The following is a 27,211-nucleotide window of genomic DNA, read 5'->3' as shown; positions in this document are numbered from 1 at the left end:
GGAGGTAAATAAAGTGCGTAAGACAAGGGAGCAAATGGGAACTTCAGTGAAGGGCGCAAATGGGGAGGTGATAACTAGTGGTGATGTCAGAAGGAGATGGAGTGAGTATTTTGAAGGTTTGTTGAATGTGTTTGATGATAGAGTGGCAGATATAGGGTGTTTTGGTCGAGGTGGTGTGCAAAGTGAGAGGGTTAGGGAAAATGATTTGGTAAACAGAGTAGAGGTAGTAAAAGCTTTGTGGAAGGTGAAAGCCGGCAAGGCAGCGGGTTTGGATGGTATTGCAGTGGAATTTATTATAAAAGGGGGTGACTGTATTATTGACTGGTTGGTAAGGATATTTAATGTATGTATGACTCATGGTGAGGTGCCTGAGGATTGGCGGAATGCGTGCATAGTGCCATAGTACAAAGGCAAAGGGGATAAGAGTGAGTGCTCAAATTACTGAGGTATAAGTTTGTTGAGTATTCCTGGTAAATTATATGGGAGGGTATTGATTGAGAGGGTGAAGGCATGTACAGAGCATCAGATTGGGGAAGAGCAGTGTGGTTTCAGAAGTGGTAGAGGATGTGTGGATCAGGTGTTTGCTTTGAATAATGTATGTGAGAAATACTTAGAAAAGCAAATGGATTTGTATGTAGCATTTATGGATCTGGAGAAGGCATATGATAGAGTTGATAGAGATGCTCTGTGGAAGGTATTAAGAATATATGGTGTGGGAGGCAAGTTGTTAGAAGCAGTGAAAAGTTTTTATGGAGGATGTAAGGCATGCGTACGTGTAGGAAGAGAGGAAAGTGATTGGTTCTCAGTGAATGTAGGTATGCGGCAGGGATGTGTGATGTCTCCATGGTTGTTTAATTTGTTTATGGATGGGGTTGTTAGGGAGGTGAATGCAAGAGTTTTGGAAAGAGGGGCAAGTATGAAGTCTGTTGTGGATGAGAGAGCTTGGGAAGTGAGTCAGTTGTTGTTCGCTGATGATACAGCGCTGGTGGCTGTTTTATGTGAGAAACTGCAGAAGCTGGTGACTGAGTTTGGTAAAGTGATTGAAAGAAGAAAGTTAAGAGTAAATGTGAATAAGAGCAAGGTAATTAGGTACAGTAGTGTTGAGGGTCAAGTCAATTGGGAGGTAAGTTTGAATGGAGAAAAACTGGAGGAAGTAAAGTGTTTTAGATATCTGGGAGTGGATCTGGCAGCGGATGGAACCATTGAAGTGGAAGTGGATCATAGGGTGGGGGAGGGGGCGAATATCCTGGGGTCCTTGAAGAATGTGTGGAAGTCGAGAACATTATCTCGGAAAGCAGAAATGGGTATGTTTGAAGGAATAGTGGTTCCAACAATGTTGTGTGGTTGCGAGGCGTGGGCTATGGATAGAGTTGTGCGCAGGAGGATGGATGTGCTGGAAATGAGATGTTTGAGGACAATGTGTGGTGTGAGGTGGTTTGATCGAGTAAGTAACGTAAGGGTAAGAGAGATGTGTGGAAATAAAAAGAGCGTGGTTGAGAGAGCAGAAGAGGGTGTTTTGAAACGGTTTGCGCGCATGGAGAGAATGAGTGAGGAAAGATTGATCAAGAGGATATATGTGTCAGAGGTGGAGGGAACGAGGAGAAGTGGGAGACCAAATTGGAGGTGGAAAGATGGAGTGAAAAAGATTTTTTGTGATCGGGGCCTGAACATGCAGGAGGGTGAAAGGAGGGCAAGGAATAGAGTGAATTGGATCGATGTGGTATACCGGGGCTGACGTGCTGTCAGTGGATTGAATCAGGGCCTGTGAAGCGTCTGGGGTAAACCATGGAAAGCTGTGTAGGTATGTATATTTGCGAATTTATCATAAAAGGGGGTGACTGTATTATTGACTGGTTGGTAAGGTTATTTAATGTATGTATGACTCATGGTGAGGTGCCTGAGGATTGGCGGAATGCGTGCATAGTGCCATTGTACAGAGGCAAAGGGGATAAGAGTGAGTGGTCAAATTACAGAGGTATAAGTTTGTTGAGTATTCCTGGTAAATCATATGGGAGGGTATTGATTGAGAGGGTGAAGGCATGTACAGAGCATCAGATTGGGGAAGAGCAGTGTGGTTTCAGAAGTGGTCGAGGATGTGTGGATCAGGTGTTTGCTTTGAAGAATGTATGTGAGAAATACTTAGAAAAGCAAATGGATTTGTATGTAGCATTTATGGATCTGGAGAAGGCATATGATAGAGTTGATAGAGATGCTCTGTGGAAGGTATTAAGAATATATGGTGTGGGAGGCAAGTTGTTAGAAGCAGTGAAAAGTTTTTATCGAGGATGTAAGGCATGTGTACGTGTAGGAAGAGAGGAAAGTGATTGGTTCTCAGTGAATGTAGGTTTGCCGCAGGGTTGTGTGATGTCTCCATGGTTGTTTTATTTGTTTATGGATGGGGTTGTTAGGGAGGTGAATGCAAGAGTTTTGGAAAGAGGGGCAAGTATGAAGTCTGTTGTGGGTGAGAGAGCTTGGGAAGTGAGTCAGTTGTTGTTCGCTGATGATACAGCGCTGGTGGCTGATTCATGTGAGAAACTGCAGAAGCTGGTGACTGAGTTTGGTAAAGTGTGTGAAAGAAGAAAGTTAAGAGTAAATGTGAATAAGAGCAAGGTAATTAGGTACAGTAGGGTTGAGGGTCAAGTCAGTTGGGAGGTAAGTTTGAATGGAGAAAAACTGGAGGAAGTAAAGTGTTTTAGATATCTGGGAGTGGATCTAGCAGCGGATGGAACCATGGAAGCGGAAGTGGATCATAGGGTGGGGGAGGGGGCGAAAATCCTGGGATCCTTGAAGAATGTGTGGAAGTCGAGTACATTATCTCGGAAAGCAAAAATGGGTATGTTTGAAGGAATAGTGGTTCCAACAATGTTGTATGTTTGCGAGGCGTGGGCTATGGATAGAGTTGTGCACAGGAGGATGGATGTGCTGGAAATGAGATGTTTGAGGACAATGTGTGGTGTGAGGTGGTTTGATCGAGTAAGTAACGTAAGGGTAAGAGAGATGTGTGGAAATAAAAAGAGCATGGTTGAGAGAGCAGAAGAGGGTGTTTTGAAATGGTTTGGGCATATGGAGAGAATGAGTGAGGAAAGATTGACCAAGAGGATATATGTGTCGGAGGTGGAGGGAACGAGGAGAAGTGGGAGACCAAATTGGAGGTGGAAAGATGGAGTGAAAAAGATTTTATTGTGATCGGGGCCTGTCAGTGGATTGAATCAGGGCATGTGAAGCGTCTGGGGTAAACCATGGAAAGTTGTGTAGGTATGTATATTTGTGTGTGTGGACGTATGTATATACATGTGTATGGGGGTGGGTTGGGCCATTTCTTTCGTCTGTTTCCTTTCGCTACCTCGCAAACGCGGGAGACAGCGACTAAGCAAAAAAAAAAAATATATATATATATATATAGTGCTTCCCACAATGTTATATTGTTGCGAGGTGTCGGCTATGGATAATGTTCTTCGGAGGAGTGTTGGTGTGTTAGAAATGAGATGTTTTAGGACAATATGTGGGGTGAGATGGTTTGATTGTGTAAGTAATAAAAGGTTAAGAGAGATGTGTGGTCATAAAAAGAGTGTGGTTGAGAGAATAGAAGAGGATGTACTGAAATGGTTTGGTCACATGGAGAGAATGGGTTAGGAAAGATTGACAAAGAGGATATATGTATCAGAGGTGGAGGGAATGTGAAGTGGGAGATGAAATTGGAGATGGAACGATGGAGTGAAAATGATTTTGAGCGATCCGGGCCAAAACATGCAGGAGGGTGAAAGGCATACAAGGAATAGAGTGAATTGGAACAGTGTGGTATACTGGGGTCGACATGCTGTCAGTGGATTGAACCATGTCATGTGAAGCGTCTGGGGTAAACCATGGAAAGTTTTTTGGGGCCTGGATGTGGAAAGGGAGCTTTGGTTTCGGTGCATTATACATGACAGCTGGAGACTTGAGTGTGAACAAATGTGGCGTTTCTTGTCTTTTCCTAGCGCTATATTGCGTGCTTGTAGGTGGAGGCCGTTGTCATTTCATGTGTGGCGAGGTTACGACGGGAATGAATGGAGGCATCAAGTATGAAATATGTAAATGTGTATATATGTATATGTCTCTGCTACATCGCTATCGCGGGAAATAGCGAATAGTATGAAGAAGAAGAAGAAGTCTCTGTATTTATATATATATGTATACGTTAAAATGTATAGGTATGTGTATGTGTGTTTGTGGAAGTGTATGTGTATACATGTGTATGTTGGTGGGTTGGGCCATTCTCTCGCCTGTTTCCTTGCGCTTGTCCCTCAATCTTACTGTACCTAATAACCTTGGTCTTATTCACATTTACTCTCAGCTTTCTTGCTTCACACACTTTACCAAACTTAGTCACCAGCTTCTGCAGTTTCTCACCTGAATCAGCCACCAGCACGCAACAATGACTCACTTCCCAAGGCCTGTCATCCTCAACAGACTGCATACTTGCCCCTCTCTCCAAAACTCATGAATTCATCTCCCTAACAAACCCATGCATTAACAAATTAAACAACCATGGAGACATCACGCACCCCTGCCACAAACTGACATATACTGAGAACCAATCACTCTTCTCTCTTCCTACTTGTACACAAGCCTTACATCCTTTAAAAGGCTTTCATTGCTTCTAGCAACTTACCGTCCACACCATATATTCTTAATACCTTATCCAGAGGATGTCTATCAACTCTATCATATGCTGTCTCCAGATACATAAACGCTACATACAAATCCATTTTCTTTTTTAAGTATTTCTCACATATATTCTTCAAATCAAACACCGGATCCACACATCCTTTACCACTTCTGAAACCACACTGCTCTCCCCGAATCTGATGCTCTGTACATGCTTTCACCCTCTCATTCACTACCCTCCCATATAATTTCACAGGAACAAACTTTTCCTCTGTAATTTTGCACTCATCTTTATCCCCTTTGCTTTTGTACATTGGCACTATGCATGCTTTCTGCCAATCCTCAGGCACCTCACCATTAGTCAAACATACATTAGATATCCTTACCAACCAGTCAACAGTACAGTCAACCCGTTTTTTAATAAATTCCACTGTAATACCATCCAAACCTGCTGCCTTGTCAGCTTTCATCTTCCGCAAAGCTTTCACTACCTCTTTTCTGTTTATCCTTACCAACCAGTCAACAGTACAGTCACCCCATTTTTTAATAAATTACAGTGTAATACCATCCAAACCTGCTGCCTTGTCAGCTTTCATCTTCCGCAAAGCTTTCACTTCCTCTTTTCTGTTTACCAAATCATTCTCCCTATCCCTCTCACTTCGCACACCACCTCGACCAAAACACCCTATATCTGCCATTCTATTATCTAACACACTAAAAAACTTTTAAAATACTCACTGCATCTCCTTCTCACATCACAACTACTTGTTTTTACCTTCCCATTGGCCCCCTTCACCGATATTCCCATTTGTTCTCTTGTCTTACGCACTTGATTTACCTTCTTCCAAAACATCTTTTAATTTTCCCTAAAATTTAATGATGCTCTCTCACCCCAACTCTCATTTGCCCTTTTTTCACCTCTTGCACCTTTCTCTTGACCTTCCTCCTCTTTCTTTTTTACATCTCCCAGTAATTTTCACTATTTCCCTGCAAAAATCATCCAAATGCCTCTCTCTTCTCTTCATTAATAATTTTACTTCTTCATCCCATCACTCACTACCCTTTCTAATCTGCCCACCTCCCACGTTTCTCATGCCACAAGCATCTTTTGCACAAGCAATTACTACTTCCTTAAATACATCCCATTCCTCCCCTACTCCCCTTATGTCCTATGCTCTCATCTTTTTCCATTCTTCACTCAGTCTCTCCTGGTTTTTTCTGACACAAGTCTCCTTCCCAAGCTCACTTACTCTCACCACTCTCTTCACCCTAACACTCTTCTTTTCTGAAAACCTCTACAAATCTTCACCTTCGCCTACACAAGATAATGATCAGACATCCCTCCAGTTGCACCTCTCAGCTCATTAACATCCAAAAGTCTCTCTTTCACGTGCCTATCAATTAACACATAATCCAATAACGCTCTCAAGCCATCTCTCCTACTAACATACATATACTTATGTAAATCTTTCTTTTTAAACCAGGTATTCCCAATCACCAGTCCTTTTTCAGCACATAAATCTGCAAGCTCTTCACCATTTCCATTTACAACACTGAACACCTCATGTAAACCAATTATTCCCTCAACTGCAGCATTACTTACCTCTGCATTCAAATTACCCATCACTATAATCTGGTCTCGTCCATCAAAACTACTAACACACTCACTCACCTGCTCCCAAAACACTTGCCTCTCATGATCTTTCTTCTCATGCCCAGGTGTATAAGCACCAATAATCACCCATCTCTCTCCATCCACTTTCAGTTGTACTCATATCAGAGTTTACTTTCTTACACTCTATCACATACTCCCACCACTGCTGTTTCTGGAGTAGTGCTACTCCTTCCCTTGCTCTTGTCCTCTCACCAACCCCTGACTTTACTTTCAAAACATTACCATACCACTGTTCCCCTTTATCCTTGAGTTTCGTTTCACTCAGAGCCAAAACATCCAGGTTCCTTTCTTCAAACAAGCAACCTATCTGTCCTTTTTTCTCATCTTGGTTACATCCACACACATTTAGACACCCCAATGTAAGCCCTCGAGGAGGACGAGCACTCACCGTGTGACTCATTGTTATGTTTCCCCTTTTAGAAAGTTGAAATGCAAGGAGGGGAGGGTTTCCAGCCTCATGCTCCCATCCCCTTTAGTCGCCTTCTATGACACGTGAGGAATGCAAGGGAAGTATTCTTTCTCCCCTATCCCCAGGATAATGATATACATACATTTTTTTTTTTTTTTGCTTTGTCGCTGTCTCCCGCGTCAGCAAGGTTGCGCAAGGAAACAGACGAAAGAATGGCCCAACCCACCCACATACACATGTATATACATACACGTCCACACACACAAATATACATACCTCTACATCTCAATATATACATATATATACACACACAGACATATACATATATACACATGTACATAATTCATACTGTCTGCCCTTATTCATTCCCATAGCCACCCCACCACACATGCAATAACAACCCCCTCCCCCAAATGTTTGCGAGGTAGCGCTAGGAAAAGACAACAAAGGCCCCATTCGTTCACACTCCGTCTATAGCTGTCATGTAATAATGCACCGAAACCACAGCTCCCTTTTCACATCAAGGCCCCACAGAACTTTCCATGGTTTACCCCAGAGGCTTCACATGCCCTGGTTCAATCCATTAACAGCACGTCGACCCCGGTATACCACATCGTTCCAATTCACTCTATTCCTTGCACGCCTTTCGCCCTCCTGCATGTTCAGGCCTCGATCACTCAAAATCTTTTTAACTCCATCTTTCCACCTCCAGTTTGGTCTCCCACTTCTACTCATTCCCTCCACCTCTTACACATATATCCTCTTTGTCAATGTTTCCTCACTCATTCTCTCCATGTGACCAACCCATTTCAAAACATCCTCTTCTGCTCTCTCAACCACACTCTTTTTATTACCACACATCTCTCTTACCCTATTATTACTTACTCGATCAAACCATCTCACACCACATATTGTCCTCAAACATCTCATTTACAGCACATCCACCCTCCTGTGCACAACTCTATCCATAGCCCATGCCTCGCAACCATATAACATCGTTGGAACCCCTATTCGTTCCAACATACCCATTTTTGCTTTCCGAGATAATGTTCTCGACTTCCTCACATTCTTCAACGCTCCCAGACCTTTCGGCCCCCTCCCCCACCCTATGATTCACTTCCGCTTCCATGGTTCCATCCGCTGCCAAATCCACTCCCAGATATCTAAAACACTTCACTTCCTCCGGCTTTTCTCGATTCAAACTTACCTCCCAATTGACTTGTCCCTCAACCCTACTGTACCTGATAACCTTGCTCTTATTCACATTTACTCTCAGCTTTCTTCTTTCACACACTTTACCAAACTCAGTCACCAGCTTCTGCAGTTTCTCACATGAATCAGCCACCAACGCTATCATCAGCGAACAACAACTGACTCACTTCCTAAGCTCTCTCATCCACAACAGACTGCTTACTTGCCCCTCTTTCCGAAACTCTTGCATTACCTCCCTAAGAACCCCATCCATAAACAAATTAAACAACCATGGAGACATCACACACCCCTACCGCAAACCTACATTCACTGAGAACCAATCACTTTCCTCTCTTCCTACAAGTACACATGCCTTACATCCTCGATAAAAACTTTTCAATGCTTCTAACAGCGTGCCTCCCACACCATATATTCTTAATACCTTCCACAGAGCATCTCTATCAACTCTATCATATGCCTTCTCCAGATCCATAAATGCTACATACAAATCCATTTGCTTTTCTAAGTATTTCTCACATACATTCCTCAAAGCAAACTCCTGATCCACACATCCTCTACCCCTTCTGAAACTACACTGCTCTTCCCCAATCTCATGCTCTGTACATGCCTTCACCCTCTCAATCAATACCCTCCCATATAATTTCCCAGGAATACTCAACAATCTAATACCTCTGTAATTTGAGCACTCACTTTTATCCCCTTTGCCTTTGTACAATGGCACTATGCAAGCATTCCACCAATCCTCAGGCACCTCACCATGAGACATACATACATTAAATAACCATACCAACCAGTCAACAATACAGTCACCCCCTTTTTTAATAAATTCTAATGCAATATCATCCAAACCTGCCACCTTGCTGGCTTTCATCCTCTGCAAAGCTTTTACTACCTCTTCTTTGTTTACCAAATCATTTTCCCTAACCCTCTGACTTTGCACACCACCTCGACCAAAACACCCTATATCTGCCACTCTGTCATCAACCACATTCAACAAACCTTCAAAATACTTACTCCATCTCCTGTTCACATCACCATTACTTATTATCACCTCCCCATTAGCCTCCTTCACTGAAGTTCCCATTTGCTCCCTTATCTTACGCACTTTGTTTACCTCCTTCCAAAACATCTTTTTATTCTCCCTAAAATTTAATGATACTCTCTCACCCCAACTCTCATTTGCCGTCTTTTTCCCCTTTTGCACCTTTCTCTTGACCTCCTGCCTCTTTCTTTTATACATCTCCCACTCATTTGCATTATTTCCCTGCAAAAATCGTCCAAATGCCTCTCTCTTCTCTTTCACTAATAATCTTACTTTTTCATTCCACCACTCACTATGCTTTCAAATCTGCCCACCTCCCACGCTTCTCATGCCACAAGCGTCTTTTGTGCAAGCCATCACTGCTTCCCTAAATACATCCCATTCCTCCCCCACTCCCCTTACATCCTTAGTTCTCTCCTTTTTCCATTCTGTACTCAGTCTCTCCTGGTACTTCCTCACACAAGTCGCCTTCCCAAGCTCACTTACTCTCACCACTCTTTTCACCCCAACATTCTCTCTTCTATTCTGAAAACCTCTACAAATCTTCACCTTCGCCTCCACAATATAATGATCAGACATCCCTCCAGTTGCACCTCTCAGCACATTAACATCCAAAAGTCTCTCTTTCGCGCGCCTATCAATTAACACGTAATCCAATAATGCTCTCTGGCCATCTCTCCTACTTACATATGTATACTTATGTATATCTCTCTTTTTAAACCAGACATTCCCAATCACCAGTCCTTTTTCAGCACATAAATCTACAAGCTCTCCACCATTTCCATTTACAACACTGAACACCCCATGTATACCAATTATTCCCTCAACTGCCACATTACTCACCTTTGCATTCAAATCATCCATCACTATAACCCAGTCTCTTGCATCAAAACTACTAACACACTCACTCAGCTGCTCCCATGCTCAGCTTCTCATGCCCAGGTGCATATGCACCAATAATCACCCATCTCTCCCCATCAACTTTCAGTTTTACCCATATCAATCTAGATTTTACTTTCTTACACTCTATCACATACTCCCACCACTGCTGTTTCAGGAGTAGTGCTACTCCTTCCCTTGCTCTTGTCCTCTCACCAACCACTGACTTTACTCCCAAGACATTCCCAAACCACTCTTTCCCTTTAACCTTGAGCTTTGTTTCACTCAGAGCCAGAACACCCAGGTTTCTTTACTCAAACATACTACCTATCTGTCCTTTTTTCTCATCTTGTTTAAATCCACACACATTTAGGTACCCCAATGTGAGCCCTCGAGGAGGATTAGCTTTCTCCGCGTGCCTCCTTCTTCTGTTTCCTTTTCTAGAAAGTTAAGATACAAGGAGGGGAGGTTTTCTAGCCCCCCGCTCCCGTCCCCTTTAGTCGCCTTCTGCGACACGTGAGGAATGCGTGGGAAGTATTCTTTCTCCCCTATCCCCATATATATATGGATGTTAATGTGCTGAGAGGTGCAACTGGAGGGATGTCTGATCATTATCTGGTTGAGGTGAAAGTGAAAATTTGTAGAGGTTCTCAGAAAAGAAGAGAGAATGTTGTGGTGAAGAGAGTGGTGAGAGTGAGTGAGCTTGGAAAGGAGACTTGTGTGAGGAAGTACCAGGAGAGACTGAGTACTGAATGGAAAAAGGTGAGAACAAAAGATGTAAGGGGATTGGGGGGAGGAATGGAATGTATTGAGGGAAGCAGTGATGGCGTGTGCAAAAGATGCATGTAGCATGAGAAGTGCGGGAGGTGCGCAGATTAGAAAGGGTAGTGAGTGGTGGGATGAAGAAAGTAAGATTTTTTGTGAAAGAGAAGAGAGAGGCATTTGGATGATCTTTGCAGGGAAATAATGGAAATGAGTGGGAGATGTATAGAAGAAAGAGGCAGGAGGTCAAGAGAAAGGTGCAAGAGGTGAAAAAGAGGGCAATTGATAGTTGGGATGAGAGAGTATCATTAAATTTTAGGGAGAATGAAAAGATGTTTTGGAAGGAGGTAAATAAAGTGCTTAAGACAAGGGAACAAATGGGAGCATCAGTGAAAGGGGCTAATGTGGAGGTGGTAACAAATAGTGGTGATGTGATAAGGAGATGGATTGAGTATTTTGAAGGTTTGTTGAATGTGTTTGATGATAGAGTGGCGGATATAGGGTGTTTTGGTCGAGGTGGTGTGCAAAGTGAGAGGGTTAGGGAAAATGATTTGTCAAACAGGGTGGAGGTAGTAAAAGGTTTACGGAAGATGAAAGCTGGCAAGGCAGCAGGTTTGGATGGTATTGCAGTGGAATTTATGAAGAAAGGGGGTGACTGTATTGTTGACTGGTTGGTAAGATTATTTAATGTATGTATGACTCATGGTGAGGTGCCTGAGGATTGGTAGAATGCTTGCATAGTGCCATTGTACAAAGGCAAATGGGATAAAAGTGAGTGCTCAGATTTTAGATATCTAAGTTTGTTGTGAGTATTCCTGGGAAACTATATGGGAGGGTATTGATTGAGAGGGTGAAGGCATGTACAGAGCATCAGATTGGGGAAGAGCAGTGTGGTTTCAAAAGTGGTAGAGGATGTGTGGATCAGGTATTTGCTTTGAAGAATGTATGTGAGAAATTGTTAGAAGAGAAAATAGATTTGTATATAGCATTTATGGATCTGGAGAAGGCATATTATAGAGTTGATAGAGATGCTCTGTGGAAGGTATTAAGAATATATGGTGTGGGAGGCAAGTTGTTAGAAGCAGTGAAAAGTTTTTATCGAGGATGTAAGGCATGTGTATGTGTAGGAAGAGAGAAAAGTGATTGGTTCTCAGTGAATGTTGGTTTGCGGCAGGAGTGCTTGATGCCTCCATGGTTGTTTAATTTGTTTATGGATGGGGTTGTTAGGGAGGTGAATGCAAGGGTTTTGGAAAGAGGGGCAAGTTGTGGATGGGAGAGGTTGGGAAGTGAGTCAGTTGTTGTTCGCTGATGATACAGTGCTGGTGGCTGATTCGGGTGAGAAACTCCAGAAGCTGGTGACTGAGTTTGGTAAAGTGTGTGAAAGAAGAAAGCTTAGAGTAAATGTGAATAAGAGCAAAGTTATTAGGTACAGTAGTGTTGAGGGACAAGTCAATTGGTAGGTAATTTTGAATCGAGAAAAACTGGAGGAAGTGAAGTGTTTTAGATATCCAGGAGTGGATGTGGCAGCAGATGGTACCATGGAAGCGGAAGTGAATCATAGGGTGGGGGAGGGGGCGAAAATTCTGGGAGCGTTGAAGAATGTCTGGAAGTCGAGAACATTATCTCGGAAAGCAAAATTGGGTATGTTTGAAGGAATAGTGGTTCCAGAAATGTTGTATGGTTGCAAGGTGTGGGCTGTGGATAGAGTTATGCAGAGGAGGGTGGATGTGCTGGAAATGAGATGTTTGAGGACAATATGTGGTGTGAGGTGGTTTGATCGAGTAAGTAATGTAAGGGTAAGAGAGATGTGTGGTAGTAAAAAGAGTGTGGTTAAGAGAGCAGAAGAGGGTGTTTTGAAATGGTTTGGTGAAATGTAGAGAATGAGTGAGGAAAGATTGACAAAGAGGATATATGTGTGTCAGAGGAGGAGGGAAGGAGGAGAAGTGGGAGACCCCGACCAAATTGGAGGTGGAAAGATGGAGTGAAAAAGATTTTGTGTGATCGGGGCCTGAACATGCAGGAGGGTGAAAGGCGTGCTAGGAATATAGTGTACGGGCACGATATGGTATACCGGGGTCGACGCGCTGTCAATTCATTGAACCAGGGCATGTGAAGCGTCTGGGTTAAACCATGGAATGTTTTGTGGGGCCTGGATGTGGACCGGGAGCTATGATTTCGGTGCATTATACATGACAGCTAGAGACTGAGTGTGAATGAATGTGGCCTTTGTTGTCTGGTGAGAGAGTATCATTAAATTTTAGGGAGAGTAAAAAGATGGTGAAGAGCTTGTAGATTTATGTGCTGAAAAAGGACTGGTGATTGGGAATACCTGGTTTAAAATGCGAGATATACATAAGTATACGTATGCAAGTCAACAATACAGTCACCCCCTTTTTTAATAAATTCCACTGCAATACCATCCAAACCTGCTGCCTTGCCGGCTTTCATCTTCCGCAAAGCTTTCACTACCTCTTCTCTGTTTACCAAATCATTTTCCCTAACCCTCTCACTTTGCACACCACCTCGACCAAAACACCCTATATCTGCCACTCTATCATCAAACACATTCAACAAACCTTCAAAATACTCACTCCATCTCCTTCTCACATCACCACTACTTGTTATCACCTCCCCACTTGCGCCCTTCACTTTAAGGTTATTTAATGTATGTATGACTCATGGTGAGGTGCCTGAGGATTGGCGGAATGCGTGCATAGTGCCATTGTACAAAGGCAAAGGGGATAAGAGTGAGTGCTCAAATTACAGAGGTATAAGTTTGTTGAGTATTCCTGGTAAATTATATGGGAGGGTACTGATTGAGAGGGTGAAGGCATGTACAGAGCATCAGATTGGGGAAGAGCAGTGTGGTTTCAGAAGTGGTAAAGGATGTGTGGATCAGGTGTTTGCTTTGAAGAATGTATGTGAGAAATACTTAGAAAAGCAAATGGATTTGTATGTAGCATTTATGGATCTGGAGAAGGCATATGATATAGTTGATAGAGATGCTCTGTGGAAGGTATTAAGAATATATGGTGTGGGAGGAAAGTTGTTAGAAGCAGTGAAAAGTTTTTATCGAGGATGTAAGGCATGTGTACGTGTAGGAAGAGAGGAAAGTGATTGGTTCTCAGTGAGTGTAGGTTTGCGGCAGGGGTGTGTGATGTCTCCATGGTTGTTTAATTTGTTTATGGATGGGGTTGTTAGGGAGGTAAATGCAAGAGTTTTGGAAAGAGGGGCAAGTATGAAGTCTGTTGGGGATGAGAGAGCTTGGGAAGTGAGTCAGTTGTTGTTCGCTGATGATACAGCGCTGGTGGCTGATTCATGTGAGAAACTGCAGAAGCTGGTGACTGAGTTTGGTAAAGTGTGTGGAAGAAGAAAGTTAAGAGTAAATGTGAATAAGAGCAAGGTTATTAGGTACAGTAGGGTTGAGGGTCAAGTCAATTGGGAGGTGAGTTTGAATGGAGAAAAACTGGAGGAAGTGAAGTGTTTTAGATATCTGGGAGTGGATCTGGCAGCGGATGGAACCATGGAAGCGGAGGTGGATCATAGGGTGGGGGAGGGAGCGAAAATTCTGGGGGCCTTGAAGAATGTGTGGAAGTCGAGAACATTATCTCGGAAAGCAAAAATGGGTATGTTTGAAGGAATAGTGGTTCCAACAATGTTGTATGGTTGCGAGGTGTGGGCTATGGATAGAGTTGTGCGCAGGAGGATGGATGTGCTGGAAATGAGATGTTTGAGGACAATGTGTGGTGTGAGGTGGTTTGATCGGGTGAGTAACGTAAGGGTAAGAGAGCTGTGTGGAAATAAAAAGAGCGTGGTTGAGAGAGCAGAAGAGGGTGTTTTGAAGTGGTTTGGGCACATGGAGAGGATGAGTGAGGAAAGATTGACCAAGAGGATATATGTGTCGGAGGTGGAGGGAACGAGGAGAAGAGGGAGACCAAATTGGAGGTGGAAAGATGGAGTGAAAAAGATTATGTGTGATCGGGGCCTGAACATGCAGGAGGGTGAAAGGAGGGCAAGGAATAGAGTGAATTGGAGCGATGTGGTATACCGGGGTTGACGTGCTGTCAGTGGATTGAATCAAGGCATGTGAAGCGTCTGGGGTAAACCATGGAAAGCTGTGTAGGTACGTATATTTGCGTGTGTGGACGTATGTATATACATGTGTATGGGGGGGGTTGGGCCATTTCTTTCGTCTGTTTCCTTGCGCTACCTCGCAAACGCGGGAGACAGCGACAAAGTATAAAAAAAGAAAAAAAAAAACGTATGCAAGTAGGAGAGATGGCCAGAGAGCATTATTGGATTACGTGTTAATTGATAGACGCACGAAAGAGAGACTTTTGGATGTTAATGTGCTGAGAGGTGCAACTGGAGGGATGTGTGATCATTATACTGTGGAGGCGAAGGTGAAGATTTGTGGGGGTTTTCAGAAAAGAAGAGAGAATGTAGGGGTGAAGAGAGTGGTGAGAGTAAGTGAGCTTGGGAAGGAGACTTTTGTGAGGAAGTACCAGGAGAGACTGAGTACAGAATGGAAAAAGGTGAGAACAAAGGAGGTAAGGGGAGTGGGGGAGGAATGGGATGTATTTAGGGAAGCAGTGATGGCTTGTGTAAAAGATGCTTGTGGCATGAGAAGCGTGGGAGATGGGTTGATTAGAAAAGGTAGTGAGTGGTGGGATGAAGAAGTAAGATTATTAGTGAAAGAGAAGAGAGAGGCATTTGGACGATTTTTGCAGGGAAAAAATGCAAATGAGTGGGAGAGGTATAAAAGAAAGAGGCAGGAGGTCAAGAGAAAGGTGCAAGAGGTGAAAAAGAGGGCAAATGAGAGTTGGGGTGAGAGAGTATCATTAAATTTTAGGGAGAATAAAAAGATGTTTTGCGGAAGGAGGTAAATAAAGTGCGTAAGACAAGGGAGCAAATGGGAACTTCAGTGAAGGGGGCTAATGGGGAGGTGATAACAAGTAGTGGTGATGTGAGAAGGAGATGGAGTGAGTATTTTGAAGGTTTGTTGAATGTGTTTGATGATAGAGTGGCAGATATAGGGTGTCTTGGTCGAGGTGGTGTGCAAAGTGAGAGGGTTAGGAAAATGATTTGGTAAATAGAGAAGAGGTAGTAAAACCTTTACGGAAGATGAAAGCCGGCAAGGCAGCAGGTTTGGATGATATTGCTGTGGAATTTATTAAAAAAGGGGGTGACTGTATTGTTGAATGTTTGGTAAGGTTATTTAATGTATGTATGATTTATGGTGAGGTGCCTGAGGATTGGCGGAATGCTTGCATAGTGCCATTGTACAAAGGCAAAGGGGATAAGAGTGAGTGCTCAAATTGTAGAGGTATAAGTTTGTTGAGTATTCCTGGTAAATTATATGGGAGGGTATTGATTGAGAGGGTGAAGGCATGTACAGAGCATCAGATTGGGGAAGAGCAGTGTGGTTTCAGAAGTGGTAGAGGATGTGTGGATCAGGTTTTTGCTTTGAAGAATGTATGTGAGAAATACTTAGAAAAACAAATGGATTTGTATGTAGCATTTATGGATCTGGAGAAGGCATATGATAGAGTTGATAGAGATGCTCTATGGAAAGTTTTAAGAATATATGGTGTGGGAGGCAAGTTGTTAGAAGCAGTGAAAAGTTTTTATCGAGGATGTAAGGCATGTGTACGTGTAGGAAAAGAGGAAAGTGATTGGTTCTTAGTGAATGTAGGTTTGCGGCAGGGTTGTGTGATGTCTCCATGGTTGTTCAATTTGTTTATGGATGGGGTTGTTAGGGAGGTGAATGCAAGAGGTTTGGAAAGATGGGTAAGTATGCAGTCTGTTGTGGATGAGAAAGCTTGGGAAGTGAGTCAGTTGTTGTTCGCTGATGATACAGCGCTGGTGGCTGATTCATGTAAGAAACTGCAGAAGCTGGTGACTGAGTTTGGTAAAGTGTGTGAAAGAAGAAAATTGATAGTAAATGTGAATAAGAGCAAGGTTATTAGGTACAGTAGGGTTGAGGGTCAAGTCAATTGGGAGGTAAGTTTGAATGGAGAAAAACTGGAGGAAGTAAAGTGTTTTAGATATCTGGGAGTGGATCTGGCATTGGATGGAACCATGGAATCGGAAGTGAATTATATGGAGGGGGAGGGGGTGAAAATTCTCGGAGCATTGAAGAATGTTTGGAGGTCGAGAACATTATCTTGGAAAGCAAAAATGGGTATGTTTGAAGGAATAGTGGTTCCAACAATGTTGTATGGTTGCGAGGCGTGGGCTATGGATAGAGTTGTGCGTAGGAGGGTGGATGTGCTGGAAATGAGATGTTTGAGGACAATATGTGGTGTGAGGTGGTTTGATCGAGTAAGTAATGTAAGTGTAAGAGAGATGTGTGGAAATTAAAAGAGTGTGGTTGAGAGAGCAGAAGAGGGTGTTTTGAAATGGTTTGGTCACATGGAGAGAATGAGTGAGGAAAGATTGACAAAGAGGATATATGTGCCAGAGGTTAAGGGAGTGAGGAGAAGTGGGAGACCAAATTTTAGGTGGAAAGATGGAGTGAAAAATATTTTGAGTGATCGGGGCCTGAACATGCAGGAGGGTGAACGGCGGGCAAGGAATAGAGTGAATTGGAACGATGTTGTATACCGGGGTCGACGTGCTGTCAATGGATTGACCCAGGGCATGTGAAGCGTCTGGGGTAAACCATGGAAAGTTGTGTGGGGCCTGGATGTGGAAAGGGAGCTGTGGTTTCGGTGCATTACTACATGACAACTAGAGACTGAGTGTGAACGAATGGGGCCTTGGTGTCTTTTCCTAGCGCTACCTTGCACACATGAGGGGTAGGGTGTTGTTATTCCATGTGTGGCGGGGTGGCGATGGGAACAAATAGAGGTAGACAGTATGAATTATGTACATGTATAGATATGTGTACATTGAGATGTATAGGTATGTATATTTGCGTGTGTGGATGTGTATGTATATACATGTGTATTTGGGCGGGTTGGGCCATTCTTTCGTCTGTTTCCTTGCGCTACCTAGCTAACGCGGGAGACAGCGACAAAGATGTTGTGGAAGGAGGTAAATAAAGTGCGTAAGACAAGGGAACAAATGGGAACTTCAGTGGAGGGGGCTAATGGGGAGGTGATAACAAATATTGGGGATGTGAGAAGGAGGTGGAGTGAGTATTTTGAAGGTTTGTTGAACTTGTTTGATGAAAGAGTGGCAGATATAGGGTGTTTTGATCGAGGTGGTGTGCAAAGTGAGAGGGTTAGGGAAAATGATTTGGTAAATAGGGAAGAGGTAGTAAAAGCTTTCCAAATATATATATATATATATATTATTATTATTATTATTATTATTATTTTGCTTTGTCGCTGTCTCCCGCGTTTGCGAGGTAACGCAAGGAAACAGACGAAAGAAATGGCACAACCCACCCCTATACACAATGTACACACAGACACGCCCAGATACACAAATATACATACCTATACATCTCAGTGTACATATATATATACACACACAGACACATACATATATACCCATGCACACAATTCACACTGTCTGCCCCTATTCATTCCCATCGCCACCCCGCCACACATGGAATACCATCCCCTTCCCCCCTCACATGTGTGAGGTAGCACTAGGAAAAGACAACAAAGGCCCCATTTGTTCATACTCAGTCTCCAGCTGTCATGCAATAATGCCCGAAACCACAGCTCCCTTTCCACATCCAGACCCCACACAACTTTCCATGGCTTACCCCAGACGCTTCACATGCCCTGATTCAATCCACTGACAGCACGTCAACCCCAGGTATACCACATCGATCCAATTCACTCTATTCCTTGCCCGCCTTTCACCCTCCTGCATGTTCAGGCCCCGATCACTCAAAATCTTTTTCACTCCATCTTTCCACCTCCAATTTGGTCTCCCACTTCTCCTTGTTCCCTCCACCTCATATATCCTCTTGGTCAATCTTTCCTCACTCATTCTCTCCATGTGCCCAAACCATTTCAAAACACCCTCTTCTGGTCTCTCAACCACGCTCTTTATATTTCCACACATCTCTCTTACCCTTACATTACTTACTCGATCAAACCACCTCGCACCACACATTTTCCTCAAACATCTCATTTCCAGCACATCCACCCTCCTGCGCACAACTCTATCCATAGCCCACGCCTCGCAACCATACAACATTGTTGGAACCACTATTCCTTCAAACATACCCATTTTTGCTTTCGAAGATAATGTTCTCGACTTCCACACATTCTTCAAGGCTCCCAGGATTTTCGCCCCCTCCCCCACCCTATGATTCACTTCTGCTTCCATGGTTCCATATGCTGTCAGATCCACTCCCAGATATCTAAACCTTTACTTCCTCCAGTTTTTCTCCATTCAAACTTACCTCCCAATTGACTTGACCCTCAACCCTACTGTATCTAATAACCTTGCTCTTATTCACATTTACTCTTAACTTTCTTCTTTCACACACTTTACCAAACTCAGTCACCAGCTTCTGCAGTTTCTCACATGAATCAGCCACCAGCGCTGTATCATCAGCGAACAACAACTGACTCTCTTCCCAAGCTCTCTCATCCACAACAGACTTCATACTTGCCCCTCTTTCCAAAACTCTTGCATTCACCTCCCTAACAACCCCATCCATAAACAAATTAAACAACCATGGAGACATCACACACCCCTGCTGCAAACCTACATTCACTGAGAACCAATCACTTATCTCTCTTCCTACACGTACACATGCCTTACATCCTCGATAAAAACTTTTCACTGCTTCTAACAACTTGCCTCCCACACCATATATTCTTAATACCTTCCACAGAGCATCTCTATCAGCTCTATCATATGCCTTCTCCGGATCCATAAATGCTCCATACAAATCCATTTGCTTTTCTAAGTATTTCTCACATACATTCTTCAAAGCAAACACCTGATCCACACATCCTCTACCACTTCTGAAACCACACTGCTCTTCCCCAATCTGATGCTCTGTACATGCCTTCACCCTCTCAATCAATACCCTCCCATATAAATTACCAGGAATACTCAACAAACTTATACCTCTGTAATTTGAGCACTCACTCTTATCCCCTTTGCCTTTGTACAATGGCACTATGCACGCATTCCGCCAATCCTCAGGTACCTCACCATGAGTCATACATACATTAGATAACCTTACCAACCAGTCTACAATACAGTCACCCCCTTTTTTAATAAATTCCACTGCAATACCATCCAAACCTGTTGCCTTGCCGGCTTTCATCTTCCGCAAAGCTTTTACTACCTCTTCTCTGTTTACCAAATCATTTTCCCTAACCCTCTCACTTTGCACACCACCTCGACCAAAACACCCTATATCTGCCACTCTTATCATCAAACACATTCAACAAACCTTCAAAATACTCACTCCATCTCCTTCTCACATCACCACTACTTGTTATCACCTCCCATTTGTGCTTCACTGAAGTTCCCATTTGCTCCCTTGTCTGATGCACTTTATTTACCTCCTTCCAAAGCATCTTTTTATTCTCCCTAAAATTTAATGATACTCTCTCACCCTAACTCTCATTTGCCCTCTTTTTCACCTCTTGCACTTTTCTCTTGACCTCCTGTCTCTTTCTTTTATACATCTCCCACTCAATTGCATTTTTTCCTTGTAAATATCGTCCAAATGCCTCTCTCTTCTCTTTCACTAATAATCTTACTTCTTCATGCCACCACTCACTACCCTTTCTAATCAACCCACCTCCCACTCTTCTCATGCCGGAAGCATCTTTTGCGCAATCCATCACTGATTCCCTAAATACATCCCATTCCTTCCCCACTCCCCTTACTTCCATTATATATTGGCATATATAGTGTGGCTTGGTTGATGTGGTGTGTGAAGTGAGAGGGTCATGGAGAATGGTTTGGTAAACAGAGAAAAGGTAGTGAAAGCTTTGCGAAAGGTGAAGGCCAGCAAAGTGGCGGGTTTGGATGATATTCTAGTGGATTTTATTAAAAAAGGGGGTGACTGTGTTGTTTACTGGTTGGTGAAGATACTTAGTATATGTACGGCTCTTGGTGAAGTGCCTGAGGATTGGCGCAATGAATGCACAGTGCCATTGTACAAAGGCAAATGGGATAAAGGTGAGTGTTCAAATTGCAGAGGTATAAGTTTGGGAAATTATATGGGAGGGTATTGATTGAGAGGGTGAAGGCATGTATAGGGCATCAGATTGGGGAAGAGCAGTGTGGTTTCAGAAGTGGTAGAGGATGTGTGGATCAGGCGTTTGCTTTGAAGAATGTATGTGAGAAATACTTAGAAAAGCAAATGGATTTGTATGTAGCATTTATGGATCTGGAGAAGGCATATGAAAGAGTTGATACAGATGCTTTGTGGAAGGTATTAAGAGTATATGGTGTTGGAGGCAAGTTGTTAGAAGCAGTGAAAAGTTTTTTCGAGGATGTAAGGCATGTGCACGAGTAGGAAGAAAGTGATTGGTTCCCAGTGAATGTTGGTTTGCGGCAGGTGTGCTTGATGTATTGATGGTTATTTAATTTTTTATGGTTGGGGTTGTTAGGGAGGTGAATGCAAGAGCTTTGTAGATAGGGACAAGTATGCTGTCTGTTGTGGATGAGAGGGCTTGGGAAGTAAGTCAGTTGTTCGCTGATGAAACAGCGCTGGTGGCTGATTTGGGTGAGAAACTGTTGAAGCTGGTGACTGAGTTTGGTAAAGTGTGTTAAAAATAAAATGCTGAGAGTAAATGTGAATAAGATCAAGGTTATTAGGTACAGTAGGGTTGAGGGACAAGTCAGTTGGGAGGTAAGTTTGAATGGAGAAAAACTGGAGGAAGTGAAGTGTTTTAGATATCTGGGAGTGGATATGGCAGCGGATGGAACCATGGAAGTGGAAGTGAGTCACAGGGGTTTGTAGTGGGGAAAGGTTCTGGGAGCGTTGAAGAATGCGTGGAAGTCGAGAACATTATCTCGGAAAGCAAAAATGGATATGTTTGAATGAATTGTGGTTCCAACAGTTTTATATGGTTGCGAGGTGTGGGCTATAGATTGGATTGTGCAGAGGAGGGTGGTTATGTTGGAAATGAAATGTTTGAGGACAGTTTTTTTGGTGTGAGGTTGTTTGATCGAGTAAGTAGTGAAAGGGTAAGAGATATGTGTGTTAATAAAAAGAGTGGTTGAGAGAGCAGAAGAGGGTGTATTTGGTTACTTGGAGAGAATGAGTAAAGGAAGCTTGACAAAGAGGTTATATTTGTCAGAGGTGGAGGGAACAAGGAGCAGTGTGTGACCAAATTGGAGGTGGAAGGAAGAATTGAGAAAGATTTTGAGCGATTGGTGCCTGAAGATGCAGGAGGGAGAAAGGTTTTCAAGGAATAGAGTGAATTGGACCAGTATGGTATACCGGGGTCGACGTGCTGTCAGTGGATTAAACTAGGGTACATGAAGCGTCTGGGGTAAACCATGTAATGTTTTGTGTGGCCTGGATGTAGAAATGGAGCTGTGGTTTTGGTGAATTACAAACGACATTGAGAGAGTGAGTGTGAATGAATGTGGCCTTTTGTCTTTTCCTAGCGCTACCTCGCTGGGGGGAGGGGGTATGGTATTTCATGTGTGGGGAGGTGGCGATGGGAATGGATGAAGGTAGCAAGTATGAATATGTACATGTGTATATATGTATATGTCTGTGTATGTATATGTTGATATGTATAGTTATGTATATGTGCTTGTGTGTATTTACATGTGTATGTGGGTGGGTTGAGCCATTCTTTCGTCAGTTTCGTTGTGTTACCTCGCTATCGTCGGAGACAGCAACAAAGTATTATAAATAAATAAATAGATATTATTTATAGCATTTACTCTGTTTTTATTCATCAGAGTTATGATATGTTTTCTCTGTATATATCAGGAAGGTGATTGAGCTTCTTAATATGTTTACACAGAATTTTCATAGGGGAATAGGATACTTTTACATAACCACAGGATTAATAGGCTTTTTTTTCATGAAGCACATATCCTCCTGGGTATAAGTTAGAATTTTACCTAACTTCATAGGTTACATTTCGATAAAAGTTACTAGTTTACATGAAGAGCTTATTAATGTGGCAAAATATACGCGTGACTAACTGGTAATGGTTGGCCATGGAGGTGAATGCCACCACAGTAGAAGTTTGAGTGGTACACTGGCAGGTGATACATTGCAGCAACATTATGGAGGGAGAAGAGCAAGTCACCTAAGGCATCACGAGTATAACTCATCTGTAGAGAACTACCAGTACTCAAAAAGGTTCTCCACGTCTCAGGTGAGGGCCAGTGGTTAACACTTGGCCACAGGAAAGCTTGGTAGGAATCATCTTCACAAACCATAAATCTGAAATTAAGTTTCTTTAAAGGTTGAAGAGTCATCACCTCTTAACTGAAACTTAGCAGATTAATTGTTTGTGAGATAGTTACAGCTTACTAACATGGTTGGTGAAGAATTAGCATGTTGCTCGTTTTTGCATGATATTTAAGGGGATTGCACAAGAGGAAGAGGGAGAGCACTGACCACTAACACACATATAAGTGGATATGATATAGATAGTAGGGTGTAAGGTTGTGGATATTTATATAATGAAGTTTCAGTCTTGAGTGCATTTATGAGAGTATAGAAGCAGAGGTCATTGTTTGTTAGGGCAAATATTGTGCAGATATTGTAGTTGTATGGACTTGAGTCCCGTGCTGGGAAAGCAGACATGGAAAAGGGTGGATGTATATGGTGCAAGTTGCATTAATTGGCTAAGGAATGACATTGTAAGAGAAAGATATAGTAGTAAGTGGAGCATGATTTAGAGAGCAAACTAGGATATACTGAAATGATTTATGAAGAGGATAAACAAAGAAAGGCTGACTGATAGGATATATGTGTCAGAAGCAAAGGGAGCCAAGGGGAGAGGGGGCCTGAGCATTTAGGAGGGTGAGATCCATGCATGAGATAAAATGAATGAGTATTGTGGTATATAGATGATGTGTTATCAGTAGGCTGAACCAGGGCACAGGGGATGCCAAGGGGCTTGACTGTGTATACAGTCTTTGGATTTGGCACTTTATATATGACATCTAGAGAGTGGTTGTGAGAGGCCATTTTTCCTCTTTTCCTGATGCTACTGCTCTGTGACAGGAAATGGTGTCAAGTGTAATTTTTTTTACACTTGTTCACGTTCCCCATTGTAGTAAGGTAGCACTAGGGACTGATGATGAGAAGGCTTCATTTGCTTACTTCTGTTGTATAACTGTCATGTGCATTGCACCGAAAGTGCAACCCCCCATCCACAACCAAGCCCCACAGAACTTTCCAAGGTTTCCCCCTGGATGCTTTGTATGTCTTGGTTCAGTTCATTGTTACCACATAACCCCCTGTATACTACATTCCACCTATTCACTTTTTCCCATTAGTGCTTTTCATCTTTCTGCATTTTCAGGCCCACATCATTCAAAACCTTATTCACTCAATCCTTCTATATTCAGTTCAGTCTCCCACTTCTTGTCCCACTGCTTTTGATGCATATATATATATATATATATATATATATATATATATATATATATATATATATATATATATATATATATATTTTTTTTTTTTTTTTTTTTTTTTTTTTTTATACTTTGTCGCTGTCTCCCGCGTTTGCGAGGTAGCGCAAGGAAACAGACGAAAGAAATGGCCCAACCCCCCCCCCCCCCATACACATGTACATACACACGTCCACACACGCAAATATACATACCTACACAGCTTTCCATGGTTTACCCCAGACGCTTCACATGCCTTGCTTCAATCCACTGACAGCACGTCAACCCCTGTATACCACATGACTCCAATTCACTCTATTTCTTGCCCTCCTTTCACCCTCCTGCATGTTCAGGCCCCGATCACACAAAATCTTTTTCACTCCATCTTTCCACCTCCAATTTGGTCTCCCTCTTCTCCTCGTTCCCTCCACCTCCGACACATATATCCTCTTGGTCAATCTCTCCTCACTCATTCTCTCCATGTGCCCAAACCATTTCAAAACACCCTCTTCTGCTCTCTCGACCACGCTCTTTTTATTTCCACACATCTCTCTTACCCTTACGTTACTTACTCGATCAAACCACCTCACACCACACATTGTCCTCAAACATCTCATTTCCAGCACATCCATCCTCCTGCGCACATCTCTATCCATAGCCCACGCCTCGCAACCATACAGCATTGTTGGAACCACTATTCCCTCAAACATACCCATTTTTGCTTTCCGAGATAATGTTCTCGACTTCCACACATTTTTCAAGGCTCCCAAAATTTTCGCCCCCTCCCCCACCCTATGATCCACTTCCGCTTCCATGGTTCCATCCGCTGACAGATCCACTCCCAGATATCTAAAACACTTCACTTCCTCCAGTTTTTCTCCATTCAAACTCACCTCCCAATTGACTTGACCCTCACCCCTACTGTACCTAATAACCTTGCTCTTATTCACATTTACTCTCAACTTTCTTCTTCCACACACTTTACCAAACTCAGTCACCAGCTTCTGCAGTTTCTCACATGAATCAGCCACCAGCGCTGTATCATCAGCGAACAACAATTGACTCACTTCCCAAGCTCTCTCATCCCCAACAGACTTCATACTTGCCCCTCTTTCCAGGACTCTTGCATTTACCTCCCTTACAACCCCATCCATAAACAAATTAAACAACCATGGAGACATCACACACCCCTGCCGCAAACCTACATTCACTGAGAACCAATCACTTTCCTCTCTTCCTACACGTACACATGCCTTACATCCTCGATAAAAACTTTTCACTGCTTCTAACAACTTGCCTCCCACACCATATATTCTTAATACCTTCCACAGAGCATCTCTATCAACTCTATCATATGCCTTCTCCAGATCCATAAATGCTACATACAAATATATATATATATATATATATATATATATATATATATATATATACAGAATGGAAAAAGGTGAGAACAATGGAAGTAAGGGGAGTGGGGGAGGAATGGGATGTATTTAGGGAATCAGTGATGGATTGTGCAAAAGATGCTTGTGGCATGAGAAGAGTGGGAGGTGGGTTGATTAGAAAGGGTAGTGAGTGGTGGGATGAATAAGTAAGAGTATTAGTGAAAGAGAAGAGAGAGGCATTTGGATGATTTTTGCAGGGAAAAAATGCAATTGAGTGGGAGATGTATAAAAGAAAGAGACAGGAGGTCAAGAGAAAGGTGCAAGAGGTGAAAAAAAGGGCAAATGAGAGTTGGGGTGAGAGAGTATCATTAAATTTTAGGGAGAATAAAATGTTCTGGAAGGAGATAAATAAAGTGCATAAGACAAGGGAGCAAATGGGAACTTCAGTGAAGGGCGCAAATGGGGAGGTGATAACAAGTAGTGGTGATGTGAGAAGGAGATGGAGTGAGTATTTTGAAGGTTTGTTGAATGTGTTTGATGATAGAGTGGCAGATATAGGGTGTTTTGGTCGAGGTGGTGTGCAAAGTGAGAGGGTTAGGGAAAATGATTTGGTAAATGGAGAAGAGGTAGTGAAAGCTTTGTGGAAGATGAAAGCCGGCAAGGCAGCAGGTTTGGATGGTATTGCAGTGGAATTTATTAAAAAAGGGGGTGACTGTATTGTTGACTGGTTGGTAAGGTTATTTAATGTATGTATGACTCATAGTGAGGTGCCTGAGGATTGGCGGAATGCGTGCATAGTGCCAATGTACAAAGGCAAAGGGGATAAGAGTGAGTGCTCAAATTACAGAGGTATAAGTTTGTTGAGTATTCCTGGTAAATTATATGGGAGGGTATTGATTGAGAGGGTGAAGGCATGTACAGAGCATCAGACTGGGGAAGAGCAGTGTGGTTTCAGAAGTGGTAGAGGACGTGTGGATCAGGTGTTTGCTTTGAAGAATGTATGTGAGAAATACTTAGAAAAGCAAATGGATTTGTATGTAGCATTTATGGATCTGGAGAAGGCATATGATAGAGTTGATAGAGATGCTCTGTGGAAGGTATTAAGAATATATGGTGTGGGAGGCAAGTTGTTAGAAGCGGTGAAAAGTTTTTATCGAGGATGTAAGGCATGTGTACGTGTAGGAAGAGAGATAAGTGATTGGTTCTCAGTGAATGTAGGTTTGCGGCAGGGGTGTGTGATGTCTCCATGGTTGTTTAATTTGTTTATGGATGGGGTTGTTAGGGAGGTGAATGCAAGAGTTTTGGAAAGAGGGGCAAGTATGAAGTCTGTTGGGGATGAGAGAGCTAGGGAAGTGAGTCAGTTGTTGTTCGCTGATGATACAGCGCTGGTGGCTGATTCATGTGAGAAACTGCAGAAGCTGGTGACTGAGTTTGGTAAAGTGTGTGGAAGAAGAAAGTTAAGAGTAAATATGAATAAGAGCAAGGTTATTAGGTACAGTAGGGTTGAGGGTCAAGTCAATTGGGAGGTGAGTTTGAATGGAGAAAAACTGGAGGACGTGAAGTGTTTTAGATATCTGGGAGTGGATCTGGCAGCGGATGGAACCATGGAAGCGGAAGTGGATCATAGGGTGGGGGAGGGGGCGAAAATTCTGGGAGCCTTGAAGAATGTG

At 42.8% G+C, this 27,211-nt stretch overlaps 1 protein-coding gene across 4 annotated transcripts in view; it reads left to right on the top strand.

Moving 5' to 3' along the window:
• Positions 1–27,211, top strand: part of LOC139753743 (uncharacterized) — a 264,930-nt gene that overhangs the window by 188,213 nt on the left and 49,506 nt on the right. Inside the window, exon 7 of one of the 4 annotated variants that reach the window (XM_071670544.1) lies at positions 22,809–23,564. The exons of 2 other annotated variants lie outside the window; for them this stretch is intronic. In XM_071670544.1, coding sequence (XP_071526645.1) covers positions 22,809–22,925 — 117 coding nt within the window. In that variant the 3' untranslated portion in view covers positions 22,926–23,564. Of the gene's footprint in view, positions 1–22,808; positions 23,565–27,211 lie in introns of those variants that run through there. One more of the 4 variants, XM_071670542.1, reaches the window with a different exon arrangement.

This window comes from Panulirus ornatus, chromosome 15 (assembly GCF_036320965.1).
Source record: "Panulirus ornatus isolate Po-2019 chromosome 15, ASM3632096v1, whole genome shotgun sequence".
NCBI lineage: Eukaryota > Metazoa > Arthropoda > Malacostraca > Decapoda > Palinuridae > Panulirus > Panulirus ornatus.
This window is presented reverse-complemented; position numbering and strand designations above follow the sequence as displayed.